Below are 18,294 nucleotides of genomic sequence, written 5' to 3'. Positions count from 1 at the left end.
GAGTTTGGAAGGAGCTTAGGGATAATGATCTCAGGCATCACCATTAATACCACTGGTGAATTCTCAGGCTCTGGAATCTCCTGTTTATACCTACTATACTGTATTTACAAGGATGTGAAAATACTGATACCTATTGTAAAAAACTTACAGTGTCTGATATAAACCTACCATGCGACATTGATTTGGTCTTGTTGTGTGAATTAACTGCCAAAATAAAGGGGAACATATGTTGACTTTTGCAGACTCTGATTAGAAAAATCTATGTTAAATATTTAAAGCCAAGTATGACTTTACCTGTGGTGTGTTGAATCTATAACAACAACAAAAATTAATGAAAGGAATCACACATCTTAATCTTAGCATGCATTTGCTATGTAAAGGGGTAACAAATTATGTAAAGTACAAATAAGCATTTCCTTAATTTTTTATCACATAATTTTAAATTATTTCCTGCTCGATTTACTTAAGGCAGAGTACAGTATGCCATTTTGATGCACCCAGTGCTTATGACATCTACAAAAGAGGCCACTCTTTTAATGTTCCATTTTATTTTAAGGTTCAACAGAGATAGGTACAATTTTTCCATAATGAAGTATATTCAGCATCTGTTCTCTTATCTCTTTTGTTCTGATACCGTAAATAATTGGATGGAAACAGCTGGGGAAGAGAAGATACATGATACTTATTAGGACATGAACATCAGGATGGAGGGAGTTCTTAATCCTGTATGCAAGAAATGCTGTCATGGCAAAGATATAAGACACGCTTATGACCATTAATTGAGTTCCACAAGTGTGGATTGCTTTCTGGCGGGATTTTCCTGAGGCTGTATTTGAAACAGCCAAGAAAATTTTGACGTATGAAATGGCGATGAACACACCATCAACAATGGCTACACAGAATACTGCAAGCAGCCCCATTACACTGTTCCTGGCTGTGTTTCCACAAGCCAAACTTACAAGAGCCATGTGCTCACAAAAGCAATGATCAATGACATTCGTCAAGCAAAATGAAAGTGAACCAGCTAGAATAACAACAACCAGAACCAAAGACCCATTTCTCAGAAGAGCTATGGCAGATAGTTTGAAGAAAGCAGAGCTATTTATGTAGTCATTATAGCGCAGTGGAATACATATGGCGACATAACGATCCAGAGCCATCCAGAGGAGAACAGTGGATTGGAACGAACCGAAAAAATGAACAAAGAACATTTGAACCAAACAGCCTAGCAGAGAAATTTTATTCCAGTCAAACAAAAAACCAAGTAGCATTTTAGGGACAAATAAAATGGGTAAAGTCAGGTCTACACATGCTGTAGCACATATGAACATATACATGGGAGAATGTAAAGTCCTTCGTGTTTTAATAGAGATAATAAGAAGTGAGTTACCAAACAATGACAACAGGAAAAGCAGTAGGAAAGGGATGAAAAGGAATTGTCTGTGCCCTTTAAGCCCTGAAAACCCCATTAAAATAAACTCCTTGTGAGACACATTTCCTTCTTGATATTCTTGCATGTTCACTTCCAGAGATGGAATATGAATACCACATTCACCTAGAAAACATGCATGAACCATTAATTTACATTGAAAGCACAAAATGAACATTATCTGAAAGTCAAGCCTTTCATTTCAATGCTTAAACTTTTCTTAGGAAAACATAATTGCCACCATGGCTTGATCATGCACTGTATGTGGAAAATTTGAATGTTTTCATGTTAATTTCAGATACTGCCTTAAATGTCATCCATTTACTTTTGTTATAACCAATAATACATCAGTTCATAGTTTAAAGGAATGTAAAAATTGCATATAAATGCAAAAGACTAGTCTAGGTGAATTCCATTGACATCAATTAATATTTTAATTCAATGAATATTATTTTAAATTATTACATCAATAAGTTTAAGTATACCATGCCACAGCAACAGTACTAATTTTACAGTGCAAAATACCTAAATTATAATTCACAAACTTTTGGAGGGAATTATAGGTTTCAGATATATCAACACATAATTTCACAAAATATTTATATAAACCATTTTATGTTGCAACTACACATCAATAGATCACTGCTGTATTTAAACCTTTATTGCCATGTGCACTGTGTAACCATCCAAAGCTGTGCTGCTAATACAATATATTGTAATTTTCATATCAACGTTTTTTAATTAAAATTAAATGACACCTTGAACAAAAGATAGCAAGAACATTTTTTATATACAATATACAAGTACTATTTATCCTATTCTTAAGGTATAGCCATAAAATTGGAAATGTGACATCCATAAAATTTACCACACAAGAAAAAAGATAACACAAACTCACTATTGCAACAGGGAATCCTTACTTCGCTCCCTGTATGTTGTGTTTTAATTACTTTCTAACAGCAGCACATCTTAAATCTCTTTCCCTATTCCCTTGATAGAATTCTGTTTATGACCATTTATTTCTACTTAATTAAAGGATACTGATCTAAATGTAGCTTACTATTTGTCAGGCTCAAGACCCTGTACCAACAGTATATCTTTTATCTGGAATATGCATATACAGTATATCTAATATCCCTTTACCACATTTTAAATTTGGACTCATTGCTTTCGTTACAGTTTTCTCAAGCATAACATACCCATAGCACCTTGCATAATCTAATTGTGAGTCTTATTTTAGTAAAGATTCCCTTTGGGTACTTTGCCCTTTTAAAATGCCTTCTCAAGGCTCGTATCACAGATATACCTTCACTTTCAGTGTATCACTTTTAAAACATGAATTAATAAGCTCAACTGTTCTACACTTTAGTATGACAACACCCCAAACTCACCATATTATTTTTAAAATGCATCTTTAGACATGACCAGTAAAATACTTGTGTAGGTACTTAATAGAAGTTAGGAAGGAAACAAATTTTAATCTTGCACTAATCTGCCCAACACACTATGCACACCTTTTCTAGCTTTTGGTGTTTCAGTTTCAGACCATACCTTTGTAAGCCAGGGCCAGAGCTGCTTTTTTTTACTTTTCTCAAAGAAGCAGCATTTCAACCTCCGTGTGACCATATTGTTTCTCTACCTGTCATGCTGCCTGCTCTTTTCTTTCAGGCTTTCCACCCCACCTGTCTCTCTTCTCCTGATCCGACCAATTCCATTCTCTCGCTCACCCTTTTTCTGCCTCCTTGTTCAGTGATGGGACCTACCACTTAATTTACTCTTCCTTACCCTCTCCACTCCATCAATGTCCAACTGGTGTGGTGTTGGCCCTCGAATCTTTCTCATCCCCAAGTTTCCATCAGTGAATGTTGCTGATATTCCCTCTTCTTTTGGGCGTTCCACTAAGAATCCGTCCTTAATCCATTAATTTCTAGAAAACTTCAGCAGTTGATAACTGCTATTCCATTCCTACTTCTGTGTAAGATCAGTTAAGACTACTCTTCTGTGTCATGGCAGTATCTTCCACTGCCCACCACAGAGCTCGAAACACAAGCAAGCTAAGTTTCACTAGCTAATTACCACCTGTAAGCTGACTTGTGTTCCATCACCTTCATCATAAGGGCTTCTCAATGTCTTCATTCTCTATTGGTGCTACTCCAAAACATATCCAAATCTCCATAACCTATTTAATCTATTTTATTTATTCAACACAATCCAAATGTACTTGATCACACAAACCAAATGCCTGCATCATTTTACTCTTTTTGTTCATTCCACACTATGGGCATACATTCTACTTGCTTCCTGTGAAACTATTCAGCAGAACTGATTCACTTTAAGCTCCACATTAGTGTTTTGGGAATCCTTTTTCAGGTTCTGATCTTGATCTCCTGTCAGTGCTTTCATTTCTTAGCCAGGCAAGGTAATGCAAAAGTATTGCTCTGTATTTGTTTGCTCATTTATCACAATTAGAATCTAACCGAACTGAAATCAAAATATGTCAGTGCAAATTCAATATAAATTTAAGTGACTGAAACCCTACCACTGGATCACTGGGTAAGACAGTTACAGTAAATGTGGTTCCCTGTCTGGCACAGGAATGCAGCCCCTGTGTATGTGGCTGAAAAGGTTAAAAGACAGAAGAGTCTGGAGGAGTTGGTTGTTGTTTAACACCCACAGAAGTCTCCCAAAAAGCACACCTCTACTGCTAGTTAGCAGGGGACAGAAAACTATTTGAAGTACAGTATACCGTAGTGTCATCTTTCGCTTCAGGAGTCATGATACTCTGCTCTCAGCATAAGCCTCTAAACGCTCCAGAAATTAATGTAGTACTATTTTTTACCCTAACTAATACCAGGAATGTAATTTAAATCCCCTCCAAAAATTAGGACTTATTTTCACAATTGAATAATGTAAAATGTCATAAAAGGGGGTTTTATATTTAAAATGTATATTTATATTAAAGGGGGATTTATATTATATTTATACTAGACTTGTTAGTGGTCAACCATTTAACTAAGCATTTTTAATGGTTCATGCACAATTACACTACAGTTACAGGCATTTAAATTTATTCAGATAAGACTGCTAAAAAAACAAAGGTTTTTAAAGCATTTAAGAGTTTGCACTCCTTATAACAGTTGTACTCACACCCCAGTAAATCAAATGTATTCAGAAAAGAAAAGAATTGAATGGAAGATTAGATGTGCTAAAAGGGAAATCCTCGATTCTTACTGTAGGTTTCCATGTATGTCATTTTTAAATTCTCCAGATTTGCTTTGCAAATTTGTTAAAAGCTAATTTTTTAATCAGCTTTATTGCTGTGTATTCGAACTGTTTATATTGAATTTTTTTTGTCTGCAATATATCGGCTGGCATTTTCATAAGCGTCTTGATATGAATGTTTGACAGCTCAGGTCTTTTTTGTTTGTGCTGGTAGAGTAGTTGGATCAATACCATCTCAGCTGCAAAGACGTGATTCAAAGACAAGTAAAACAAAAAATATTTTACTCCAGTCTAAGTTACCTGCTTTTAGAAAATCACTTTCATGTAAATTTCTGAAGCATAATATTTTTTAAAGACATTCAGCTAATGCTTTGATAAGGGAGTCTGAAAGTTAGCACACAATCTTTTTAATTGTTAAACTTCATGATTAAAAAATTCATGATTTGTACAGCTCCTTGGCTTAGAATGCGTAAAACATTAGTACAGTACGTGTTAAATGAGTCAACTATACACATCGTTAGAACACTAGAGAATTGATAGTAGAATACAGTAGCTTTGCTTTTATTTTGACTTTGTTTATTTTCTTACCACAAGAAAAGCTGAATTTACAACCCTCTGACTCTGTGTCTTGGGTTCTACAATGTTCTTATCATATTAAGTTTCCTTAAATATATAAAAAAAAAAACATTCAATCCAAAAAAACACGGGCTCTACTAGGTGTTGTGCAGTTTAAAGAAAGTAGTTCCCATGGGGAGTCTGTCACTGCACTGGGCACCTGAGTGCAGAAAGGAGAGCTGAGATGCTGCACAAGCTTAGCAGTGCAAACAGAAACACAACTAGCAGGTGAGTGACAATAAGGACGTTTGCATGAATTGATTGTACCGAGAAGTACCAAGAAGGAAGTAGAAAATGGTAACATTAGAACCTGAAATCTGAGGAAAGTACCAGTGTTTAATTATTCAGAATCTCTCAGTCGTGGAGAGAATTCTTGAAGTAAATAAGGGTAAGTGAGTAGCAACCTCATCCAGAAGGATAAGGTGAAAGGCATGACCAATACCATGCACTGGATGCCAATGCGCACACACACACAAACACACATATACACAGACATGGACTAATTAGGGACAGAAACTGACCTACAGTAGCCAGCATGTCTTTGAAAGATTGGTGGAAACTGGAAATTCTGGAAAATCCCACACAAATATAGTATATCCTGTATACACCTCAAAGAAGTCCCATTGCTTAATTGATCTAAGGACCAAGAACTCTACAGGGCTGTGTTGAACTTGCCATTTTACTTCAAGGCTGCTAAAACTGGTATATTAAATAATCTTAAATCAAAATAAAGTTGGCCCTTTTAAGTAGCACAAACGAAAAGGCTCCATTTGAAGTTTCTTTAAATATTTGAGCACAAACTGATTAAAAGTGCATCACACAGCATTCATATGGAATGATGTCATGAAATTTACAGAACATGTAAATATAATTACAATTGTAGTCCCAAGGTTTTCAGGTTCATTATTATATTATTTTGACAGTTTAATCGATGATGGAGCAGCTCTTCTGAAATATTTTCAGAATCTGTTCTTTTATTTCTTTTGTTCTGATACCATAAATTAAAGGATTAAAAAAGCTGGGGAAAAGAAGATACATTATACTTAACAGGACACGGATGTCAGTAGACATTGAACTCTTAATCCTGTAAGCCAGCAATGGCATCATAGTAAAGACATAAGATGTGCCTATGACTATAAGATGGGTGCCACAAGTGTGGATGGCTTTTTGACGAGACTTTCCTGAAGCCATTTTTGAAACTACAAAGAAAATTTTGACGTAGGAGATTACTATGAACACAACGTCAATACTTGGTATGCAGAAGACTGCAATCAATCCCACAATGCTGTTCCTGGTCGTATCGCCACAAGCCAAGTTCACCAGAGCCATGTGCTCACAAAAGCAATGATCAATAACATTTGATAAGCAAAAGTTCAGACGACTAGCTAAGATGACTATAATCAAAACAAATGAGCCATTTCTCAAAACAGCAGCCACAAAGAGTTTAAAAATGGTGGAGTTATTCATGTAGTCACTGTAGCGCAGAGGAATACATATGGCAACATAACGGTCCAAGGACATCCAGAGCAGAATAGTGGACTGGAACGAGCATACAAAATATGTGAAAAACATTTGAAGCAGGCAACCAGACAGAGAAATTTCATTCCAGTCAAATAAAAAGCCGAGTAACATTTTAGGAACAATAATTATTGGCACACTAAGATCTACACATGCAATGGCAGCTATCAAAACATACATAGGAGAGTGTAAACTTCTCTGTGTTTTGATAATGAAAATCAGCAGGGTGTTGCCCACAAGAGAAGACACCAGTGTCAGGAAGAAAGGAATAAACAGTAATCGCCTGTGTTCCTTAAGTCCAGTAAATGCATTAAAAACAAATTCTGTATGAGAATTATTTACAGTTCGGTATTCTGCCATATGGAAATCTTCTTTGAAGTGAGACCTGGAAAAAAAAATAAGTTATGATCACCTTATTATACACCAGCAATTTGTTGTTTGTTGTCATTCTTTTTTGTGTGTGTTTTTAAAGATGACTCTAAAAACCTACAGTAGAGTTGAATGACTGCTTAAAACCAGTGATTGGATTTTTTTGTTTTTGGATTTGATTACTTATCACACGGATAAAAAGCTGATAATATTCTTTACTCATTGGTTATATTGTTTTACACTTCTGTTACACATTCAGTGGAAAGAATGGTTGCCAACAATAAAAAAATCCAAATCACAATTTCAAGTATGTGTCCTGTTTCGTGAGAACAAATTGCTGTTATATTTAGATTTAATATTTCAAAATAAAAATGATAAATAAGTCTGCAAACTCTTTTAGGCTTTCTTCCTCCTTTTATTATTATTCCTGGTATAAACAGTGCAATAAAAACTTTGAGTTTGCTAAAAATGTGTTTCATGCTATTTTAGTTTTACAGATGAAAATGGTGTCATTCGGAAGATGTGCATCGTATATAAGATTTATAAGTTGAAGATAAAAACCAACAAATAAAAAGAACACATACAAATTTGTTTCATCAACTGCATTTTGTACATGTGAAAACAATCATACTAATAAGAGTAACTGCAACAAGAGGTAATACTATTTACAGTAATAAGATAACTCACAAATGTAAGCCGTACTCCTCTGTTTTGCTATCATCCATTTCTTCTTAAAATTCCACTTATATCAGTTTTGAATTCCCACAGTAATGTGGTCATGTTTGCTTCTTAATTAGAGGCTGGGTTGTTTAGTCTTGCAGTATATAGTGATGAAGGTAATCATTTCAGTGGACCCTGAGGATGAAACAGGTTACCAAGGCATGAGCCCCAGGCACAGTGTGAAAGGAAAATAATGAACTCAGCTGATAAACAGTACTGGGGCAGACATAAGACACTGACGAAGGTCACCGTTGTTTACTCCTACATCAGCCCAGAGCCTGAGCAGACCCCCCTCCCCCTCTTGGGTATTAAAGCTAAAGATGACACAATGGAGTCTCTCTGGTCATGAAAGAACCTGCCTTTAGTTCTGTAAAGAAACCCCACTTACACTGTCATTCACACACCACAAGCCACACAACACTACCTGATCCACAGTCTCAGTGTCTCACAGGTCCTGGTCTGGTCAGGCAACAGCTACCAATTTAATAAAAGGGTCAGTTTACTCACTGCACATCAACAGGCCCAGTGCCAATCGTTTTAAAATGTCACATTCACAATGTAACATTACCGTGTGAAATTGAGAACATCTAATGAAAGTTATCAAGTTGATTCTAGTTGTATCGAACACAGTTACAGGGTAACTATAATTAATTGTATGTTAAGACGTGATTTATCAGTGACCATCTTGGATTTCTACAATTAGCCTTCTGTGATTCTAGGTGGCATAACAGTTGGTTTATTTATGAGGCCGCTCACAATGAGTACACAGAGTAACAATCACTCTAGGTGATCAAACAAAACAAAACATACTCATTACTTTGGAGCCTTGTGATAAAAAAAAATCTATTCATTTCTTTAGTGTGCCTGAGAAATGTAAGTGAATCCCTTTCTCACATCTAAAGGGCTAAATGGTTACTTTTTCCATTCCTAAAACGAACAAATCTGCTGCCTTTAAGAATGTCCCCAAGTCCACTTGTTCAGGGGAGTCCTCTTGCCTTCTCTCAGTTCAAGAGAGACTGGTCTCCCTCCTGCCAGACCTGCTCTCCCAAGAATACAAAGACTTCTTGTTTGAGTGTCACACCTTCTCACTTTGAGGCAAACTCATAGTGTACACAGACAACTGATGGCCTTATGAGAAGTGTTCTGCCAGAAACTGTAGAACCTACCAAGACTAAACAATAAAGCTGCAAAGAATATAGCAATTATTATTAACTTTGCTGGCACTTCTATCAGGGGTCACTTACAGAGCTTACAATTATTTATTTTTTACATACAAACATTTGGACCCATTTCTACAATAATCAGTTCCCATTTCTACAGCAATATGGATGAAGAACTGTACTCAATGTTATATCAGTAGTGCCCAAAACTGGTGTGTCAGTCAATGACCCTCAGGAGTCTAGTGCTCTACCCACTACTCCTCTCTGCACAGGTTTGTGGGTCATGAGCATGCCTGTTCCTTTCCTCAAGTGCTGTCACAACTGCTACAAATTGGTTTATCTTTAGTTCATAGCAATAACACTGTTTAAATGTTTAAACATGTAATTCTGAGTTTTGCCAGACGAATCATGATGTTCTTGCTTCTTGTACTGTATTAGTTCTTTTTTTGTATTTGTATCTTGATTTTTAATATTAAGACTTTTTAATACTACACACTGTGCATACAGTACATTGGCTACAAAGGAACAAGTAAAGAACAATTCCACGTTGAAAAATATAAAGGATTTATTGTACAAGCATGCAGTACAGTATTTATCTTATTTCATTGATGACTTCTATACCATACTAACCTATACATGTCTTGTTCTATATTGCAATGTGCTTGATGTTTAAATGCAAATTATTTCATTACGCAAAAATAACTAAAACCATTATAGACCTACAGCTATCACATTCATTAACCTATTACTTTGACAGTTCAAAAGTTACTGGAGCAAGTCTTCCACGTTGAAATATTTTCAGAATCTGTACTTTTATTTCTTTTGTCCTGACACCATACACGATAGGGTTAAAAAAACTGGGAAAAAGCAGATACATTATACTTAACAGGACACGGACATCAGTGGGAATTGAATTCTTAATTCTATAAGCCAATAATGGCATCATAGTAAAGACATAACATGTGCCTATGACTATAAGATGTGTGCCACATGTGTGGATGGCTTTTTGGTGGGATGTTCCTGAAGCTGTTTTCAAAACCACACAGAATATTTTGATGTAGGAGAGAACAATGAACACAAAGTCAATGCTTGGCATGCACAAGATTGCAATCAATCCCACAAGGCTGTTTCTGGTCGTATCGCCACAAGCCAAGTTCACCAGAGCCATGTGCTCACAAAAACAGTGATTGATAACATTGGATGAGCAAAAATTCAGTGGACTAGCTAGAACAACAATAAGCAAAATTAGCAAACCATTTCTCAAAAGACCTGCCATGAATAGTTTAAATATGGTGGAGTTATTCATGTAATCATTGTAGCGCAGAGGAATACATATGGCAACATAACGGTCCAAGGACATCCAGAGCAGAATAGTGGACTGGAAAGAGCTTATGAAATATATAAAAAACATTTGAACCAAACATCCAGACAGAGAAATTTCATTCCAGTCAAATAAAAAGCCAAGTAACATTTTAGGAACAAACACTATCGGCACACTAAGATCTACACACGCAATGGCAGCTATCAAAACATACATAGGAGAGTGTAAACTTCTCTGTGTTTTGATAATGAAAATCAGCAGGGTGTTGCCCACAAGAGAAGACACCAGTGTCAGGAAGAAAGGGATAAACAGTAATCGCCTGTGTTCTTTAAGGCCAGTAAATGCAAGAAATACAAATTCGGTGTGAGAATTATTTTGGTTCTGATATTCCGCCATGTGGAACTTTCTTTGGAATTTGTACTGTAAGTATCCTGTAAGAATAAAAAAAAGATATGATTTTAATATTGAACATTGCACAATTGCATCTTATTGTTAGTCTAGATTGCCTTTAATTATGACTCTCCAGTCTTCAGATGTTTGTATAGCTGTTTCCTGATCCAGACTGCCGTGGAGAGTTGCAATTGACATGTACAGTACAAATAGTTGATAATATGCTTCTCATTGGTTATATTCCTAACAATTTGCAAAAATACTTGCTAATCTGCTCAGCACATAACTGATTCACAAATAAAAGTATTTGTGCTGTTCCATGAGTACAAAGAGAGATTAATTTTACATCAATTTTGTAAAAATACACACATTTATTATTTTTAAACAAATGCATCTATAAATGTTTTATTCATTTTATTATTATTTGTGCGATAAGCAGTGTAATAAAATTTATTTTGTTGATATTGCAATGAATATGTACAATGCACTGCTTTAGGTTTACAGATAAAAAAAATTTGTACTGCCGATGTAGTGTACATCTTAAATAGGCTTTGTAAGTGAAAGACAAAAAACAAAGTTAAAAAGAAGACATAATAGTTTTTGTGCATCTGAAAACATACTTACAAAGATAGCTGAAATAACTAATGAATGATAAATGTCAAGGCTATTTAAAGTTAGAAGATAACTCACAATTCCAAATGCCAGCCGTGCTCCTCTCTTCATCTCTTCATAAAGCTCCTCTTAAATCACTTTTTAATTCCCAGAGTGATATTATATTAGAGAGGCGGTTATGTTTGCCTTTTAATTAGAGGCTGGGCTGTTTAGTTTTGCAGTATATGGTAAAGAAAGTAATCATTTCAGTGGGCTCTGAGGATGAAACAGGTTACCAAGGCTAGCAGTCCTTCTCTGGGCTCCAGGCACAGTGTGAAAGGAAAGCAATGAACTCAGCTACTAAACAGAGCGCTGGAGCGGACAGAGACACAACGAAGGTCACCCTTGTATACTCTTACTCCAGCTCAGAGCCCGAGCAGACCCCCCTCTTTCCATGCACCCTCTATGGTATTAAAGCAAAAGATGACACGCTGGGTTCTCTCTGGCCATGACAGAATGTGCCTTTATTTCTTACCCTACTTGTGTCACTACCTGAGTCTCAATGTCTCACAGGTCCTGACCTGAGCAGGCAGCAGTTAGAAATTTAATTAAAGGCCAGTGTATTCACTGCAGATCAATGGGACTAATGCAGGTAATGTTTTTCAAATCTATTGTGATTCCACTAGGAGCGCCGTACTCAATGTGAGGTGCTTTAGTAAGAGTGTTATAGATTTCACTGAAACTTTTGATTGCATTGAAATGGCAGAATGGAGATACCACAATACAGGATGATGAGGTGGCATTAGAATCCGAACAAGACACAGGTGTGCTCCTACTTACAGTAAATCTAACCCAGGGATGACAGAAAATAGAAAGTACATTACAGTGCTTAAATGAAGCTAAGCTGCACATGTTTATTTCAGAAGAAAAGTATAGTTCTTGCTTTGATACAAGAGATTTATGTTTTTCTACAGTGTCGCTGTGTAGTGTAACAATGAATACAAAGAGATGACACACAGGCAACCCCTGGCCATATGAGAAGTACATGGGAAGTGTTCTACCAGCCAGTTACCATCTTCTAAGACTACTGTACATAGTAAAGCTACAAAGAATACAGTAATTATTACTGACTTTGCTGACACTTCTATCCGGCATCACTTACAGAGCTCAAAATGATCTATTTTTCACATACAAACATTTGCGCCCATTTCTACAGGAATGAGTTCCCATTTCTACAGCAAAGGAAACCTTACTTAAGGTTATAGCAGTAGTGCCAAGAACTGGTGTTTTAGTCGATGGCCCTCCAGGTCAGGAGTCTAGAGCCCTAACCACTACTCCTCACTGCACAGGTTTGTGGGCCATAAGCATGCACTTGGTATTCAGCCATGTAACAACTTTCTTTGGAGTTTCTCAGTGTAAAACTATAAAAAAACATGAACATTACTTTATTAGCCCTATACAATTTCTTGCATTAGGAATTTGTCTTTTTGCATACTTCAGCTTGCTCTCCATGAGACACACAGACAGGGAGAGAATTCGGGTGTCAGAGCACAGGGTCAGCCATTGTACAGCACCCCTGGAGCAGTTGGGGTTAAGGGCCTTGCTCAGGGGCCCAGTGGAGTAGGATTTCTCTGGCAGGTGTGGGATTTGAACCAGCAACCTTCCAGCCACAGGTGCAGATCCAGAGCCACCACACTGCCCCCTTTTTTTATTTTTTTATAACTGGTTATAAAGTTATAAGTTTTATAATAAAGACATGATCAAACAGTAGAACATTGCACACATGCATTTTGTTGTTGATCTAGTTTTACCTTTAAATAAATGATTCTCCATTCTTCAGCTGTTCACATACTTGTATCCTGGTCCAGACTGTCTTTGAATAGGTTGCAATTGACATGTATAGATAGTTAATAATATTCCTTTCTCATTAATTATATCTTACACATGTCCTAACAAGATCTTTGCAAAAACTGCTTGCTAATCTGTACAGTGCATAAGTGATTCACAAATAAAACAAGTTGTGCTGTTTCATGAGTGCAAATAGCTATTACATTTTCATTTGTTTTGTCACAATATAAACATTTTGTCTTTTTAAAATACATCTGTAATGCTCTTTAAGTATTTTCTATTCATTTGTTACCATTTGTAAGCCGTGGTAAGCAGTGTAACAAATTTTATTTTGGTGAATGAGTACATACAGAACACTGCTTTGTGTTTACAGATACGTTTTTTTCTGACATTCTACAGATGTACATTTTAAATAGGCTCTGTAAGTGGATGACAAACAGAAAAACAGTTAAATACAAAACAATAGTTTTTAGGCATGTGAAAACCATAATTCGAACAAGGGTAGCTGAAATAACTTACAGTATTAATAATAAATGTTAAGGCTACTTAAAGTTAGGAGATAACCAAATTCAAGTTGTGCTCTCTCTTCATTAAACTCCTCTTAAATCACTTTTAAATTCCCAGAGTGATGTTACATTTGTTTGTTTCTTAATTAGAGGTTCTATATATGGTGATGAAAGTAGTGATTTCAGTGGAAACAGGTTACCAAGGCTAGCAGTCCTTCCCTGGGCCCCAGGCACAGTGTGAAAGGGAAAATAATGAACTCAGATAGTAAACAGATCACTTACTAAGGTCACCCTTGTTTACTTCTACTGCAGCTCAGAGCCAGAGCAGAACACCACCCCCCTTCCATACAAGCTCTTGGGTATTAAAGTGAAAGATGACAAAATGGGGTCTCTCCAGCCATGAGAGAACGTGTCTTTATTTCTGTAAAGAAACCCCACTTAACGCTGTCATTCACACACCACAAGCCACACAACACTACCTGATCCACAGTCTCAGTGTCTCACAGGTCCTGGTCTGGCCAGGGCAGGCAACAGCTACCAATTTAATAAAAGGCCAGTTTACTCACTGCACATCATTTTTTAAAATCTATTTTGATGCCACTAGGGGGCGCTGTACTGAATGGCAGGTTCTTTAAGAAGAGTGTCAGTTTTCACTGAGACTTTTGATTGCATTAAGATGGCAGAATGGATGGTAGAATATTGCTGTGACGTCAGACTATGAACAAGACATAGGTGAGGTCCAACCTACTGTACCTGACATATATACGAGGCAGAGCAGTGGCTCTGTGGCTAAGGATCTGCACCTGTGGCTGGATGGTTGCCAGTTCAAATCTTGCAGCCGGCAGAGGAATCCTACTCTGTTGGGCCTCTAAGCAAGGCCCTTAACCCCAACTGCTCCAGGGGTGCTGTATACATCTTTCTCCCTGTCTATGCCTCTTATGGAGAGCAAGCTGTGGTATGTGAAAAGACAAATTCCTAATGCAAGAAATTGTATATGGCCAATAAAATGCTCTTATCTCTGTCTCTATATTGTATAGTAAATTGAACCCACAGATGACAGAGTAGAAGGTACCCTGCTTACTGAAGTATTTCCTCAAAGTGGCATAGCTCACTCTGGCCCTTGAGCTGACACAGATTCAACAGAAGCTCAACTGTCTGGAGATAGAATCAGGGAAGGTAACAGAGGTTTTCAATTTTGGAAAAGGACAAAGAGAACTTAAAAAATAAAGTTTTGGTATTAAATTAAACCACGGCAAAAAAAGAAAGGAAGCACAAGGTAAGAACAGAGAAGTACTAAAAAGAAAACGGTGAAGAAAAAAAGCCACTCTTTAGAAGAGGCTGAAAGAGGATGTGAAAAGGAGTAAGACAAAACAGGCTAAAAGGAATAAATGAAGACCCGTGTCTGAGGCACTTTATTTTTTTACTGCTAAGAAGGCAAGATTGGATCTATATTTTTAAGGGAGAAAAAATTATTTTTCTAAATTTGAGTGTAAATATTTTTCTGTGTTGGCAATGCAGCGGAGCTCGTTCTGCTACGGTGACATCAGCGCCCTCACTGCACGTCGCAGGGACCTCAGCCGCCTGAGCTGGGGGGGTCTCCTTTAGCTCATGCAGCTGGTTCCCTGTTGCGTTGCGCTGGAGACCCGGGTTTGCGCCCCAGGCGCTGCGGGACGGGACGGGACGGGACGGGTGGCGGAGGGCACGAGCTCGCCCGGGACCACAACCGTCACAGCAGCAACTTTTTTTGTTTTGTGGCTTCGTTTTATTTTATTGAGATGCACCAACTCCCACGACACAGAGGTAATGTTTGAAGAATATACCCACAAGACTGAAGTGAATGATGTTTCATTTTATCTGTGAAATAAAGATTCATTGTTTTTAACTGTAATTTGCCCAGAGAGATTTCTTCTTTCAAGTCCTGCCTACTCATCAATCTGAACAGATGACCAAAACCCTCATTTCATCACACTGTTGAAGTGCAAAATGATAATCTAATGAAATTCTTATGAAATTCTGAGCAAAGTTGTTATCAGGTTGATTCTAGTGGTATCATACACATTTACAGGGTGACAATAATAAATTGCATCATAAGACGTGTGATTTATTATTGACCAACTCAGATTTCCATAAAGCTACCGTGTAAAATTGTAAAAGCAATCAATGTAAAAGTAATCAATGATGTACTATATCTAGAGTTCTCAGTACTGAAAATGATAACACTGTATAAATTTATGCAGCAAGAGAACTTAACTTTATTTCAGGTTTAGTCTGTGCACTGAATTATTCTTGACATTGGTTGATATGAAAATACTAAAGGAAATTGAGATGATGGGACAAATGACAAGTTTCCTTTGATACAGTGTATATAATTTTTTATATCTACTATATACAGAGTATACCAGTTCCTCTAGTTTAAATTTTCTGCACAAACTATAAATTTTCAAGTAAAACAACGAACAGATTTTCTTCATCTTGTCTTCAAGACAACTCTCTCAAAAATATGTAAAGAATGCAAATTTTTTACAGTATAAACTATATTTAGTCCAAGCTGATGGATTTGCAGTTATACTAAAGTAAGGAAAAGGTTATGATTGAAGCTACTGTACAGAACTCTGAATAATCTATGGTCAATTATAATAATAACCACCATCATCACATTTGTATATACATTTTAATATGACAGTTCATTGCAGCAAGACCGTTCTTTGCCATTTATACATTTTCAGTATCTGCTCTCTTATTTCCTTTGTCCTGATCCCATAAATAATTGGATTGAAACAACCAGGGAAAAGTATATACATTATACTAATGAAAACACGAATATTGGATGTCATGGAGTTTTCAATCCTGTATGTAAGAAATGCTGTCATGGCACAGATGTAAGACACACTGATGACAATTAGATGAGTGCCACAGGTGTGGATGGCTTTTTGGCATGATTTTACTGATGCAGTTTTGAAAACAGCCCAGAAAATTCTCACATAAGACACAATGATGCACAAACAGTCAACACTTGTTATGCAGAAACTTGCTACCAGTCCAGCAACGCTGTTCTTAGTGGTGCTTCCACAGGCTAAGTTTACCAGAGCCATGTGTTCACAGAAACAGTGATCAATGACATTAGACAAGCAAAAGAAATGGGAACCAGCTAAGATTACAACAATCACATTGAAAATGAGATTTCTCAAAATAACTACAGTGAATAGCTTGAAGAAAGAAGATCTATTCACATAGTCATTGTACCGTAGTGGATTACAAATAGCAACATAGCGATCTAAAGCCATCCCCATCAGGATAGATGATTGCAATCCTCCGATAAAATTTACAAAAAACATTTGAGACAGGCAACCCAAGAGAGAAATCTCATTCCAATCAAGTAAAAAGCTCAGCAACATTTTGGGGGTAATTACAATTGGCCAGATGAGATCTACACATGCAATACAACTGATCAAAACATGCATGGGGGTGTGTAGTGTCCTGTGAGTTATAATGACAAAAATCAGAACTGAGTTGGCAACAAGAGACAACAGAAACATCAGGAAAAAAGGAATAAAGAGGAATCGTCTGTTTTCTTTAAGTGCAGAAAATCCGACAAAAACAAAGTTCGTGTGAGAAACATTTCCAGGTCGATATTCCTGCATTTTTTACTCCAGTGTTATAGATGAAAACACGGCAATTACCTGGAAAATCAAAATAAAATATTCTTTTAACAGTTGACTTTAAAGGAAGTCAATGTAAAGGTTAGTTCTGCAGTGAAAAGTAAAAAGAAAGAAAAAACAGAACACTGGAGCACAGAAATAATTTTTGCCTAATCACATACAGTAATGATGCAGCTCTCAATTAAACCCTTCCACAGGACGTCTTATACCCATAAATCTGATGTACACACTCTTTCCTTACAAATCTTTTACATCCTGTTTATATCTGGTGAGGTGCACTTAAAATATTTGGTTGTTTTGGTATTTAAGCAACAACCAGCCAAAGATAGTAATTTATTTGATGAATATTAGCTATATACAAATGTCCTCAGGATTTAATCAGGCAGTAATAGACAGTGCATCAGCAACAAGTTTATTAAGCCTTAGTAGATGTGTTAAAATAGTGTTAAGGTTTCGACAGGAATAAAGCAGAATGGATAAAGTGGTGTTCGGTACAAGATAATTAACTCTCAACGATACTCAATAAGCAAATCTTTAACATGTTAAGATGGATATTGGTTTCATTTTGCTCTAAAATAAAAGAGCAAAAAGAACGTGAGGGAAATCTTCACAGATGTGAAACTATTAGTGGGTAACATACAGTGTAATATTTTTAAACATAGAGGAACCTTAAAAAATCCCCTTGGAAAATATAAAAAATAGAGACCCAAAGCAAGCATTAAATATTTAATATGTTGTTAAATTATTATATGGGCACCCTCATGTTTGAATTAATTACTGAAGGAGAAACTTATTTTGTAATTAATTTTGTTTTAAACAAATACAAATGATTATTCAAAAAGAAATGCAACACTGACAGTTGTCCTATTGATTAATTAATTACTTAAAATATACAAACATGCAACAAGTAGTCCTGCTTGTATCAATTGTATCAATGTGCATATAA

At 36.4% G+C, this 18,294-nt stretch overlaps 4 protein-coding genes across 4 annotated transcripts; all 4 read right to left on the bottom strand.

Annotated features, from left to right (window-relative positions):
• Window positions 1-551: 551 nt before the first annotated feature.
• On the bottom strand, window positions 552-1,517 carry LOC102689585 (olfactory receptor 52K1-like). Its single transcript, XM_006627963.2, has one exon. It carries the CDS (start codon window positions 1,515-1,517, stop codon window positions 552-554), a length of 966 nt encoding a protein of 321 aa, XP_006628026.2.
• A 4,673-nt stretch (window positions 1,518-6,190) lies between these two features.
• LOC102689377 (olfactory receptor 52K1-like) lies at window positions 6,191-7,144 on the bottom strand. Its single transcript, XM_015341259.2, has one exon. The coding sequence runs from the start codon at window positions 7,142-7,144 to the stop codon at window positions 6,191-6,193; it is 954 nt and encodes a 317-aa protein (XP_015196745.2).
• A 2,558-nt stretch (window positions 7,145-9,702) lies between these two features.
• Window positions 9,703-10,779, bottom strand: LOC102689168 (olfactory receptor 52K1-like). The gene has a single exon (XM_006627962.3). The coding sequence runs from the start codon at window positions 10,748-10,750 to the stop codon at window positions 9,779-9,781; it is 972 nt and encodes a 323-aa protein (XP_006628025.1). The 5' UTR covers window positions 10,751-10,779; the 3' UTR covers window positions 9,703-9,778.
• Window positions 10,780-16,373: 5,594 nt separating this feature from the next.
• On the bottom strand, window positions 16,374-17,330 carry LOC102688961 (olfactory receptor 52L1-like). Its single transcript, XM_006627961.1, has one exon. It carries the CDS (start codon window positions 17,328-17,330, stop codon window positions 16,374-16,376), a length of 957 nt encoding a protein of 318 aa, XP_006628024.1.
• Window positions 17,331-18,294: the final 964 nt, after the last annotated feature.

The sequence above is a fragment of the Lepisosteus oculatus genome, chromosome 5 (assembly GCF_040954835.1).
Source record: "Lepisosteus oculatus isolate fLepOcu1 chromosome 5, fLepOcu1.hap2, whole genome shotgun sequence".
NCBI classification, from domain to species: domain Eukaryota; kingdom Metazoa; phylum Chordata; class Actinopteri; order Semionotiformes; family Lepisosteidae; genus Lepisosteus; species Lepisosteus oculatus.
This window is presented reverse-complemented; position numbering and strand designations above follow the sequence as displayed.

Bases quoted from the DNA above. Each gene is read 5' to 3' on its own strand.
- LOC102689168 (XM_006627962.3), bottom strand. From the start codon at position 10,750: ATGGCGGAATATCAGAACCAAAATAATTCTCACACCGAATTTGTATTT.
- LOC102689585 (XM_006627963.2), bottom strand. From the start codon at position 1,517: ATGCAAGAATATCAAGAAGGAAATGTGTCTCACAAGGAGTTTATTTTA.
- LOC102689377 (XM_015341259.2), bottom strand. From the start codon at position 7,144: ATGGCAGAATACCGAACTGTAAATAATTCTCATACAGAATTTGTTTTT.
- LOC102688961 (XM_006627961.1), bottom strand. From the start codon at position 17,330: ATGCAGGAATATCGACCTGGAAATGTTTCTCACACGAACTTTGTTTTT.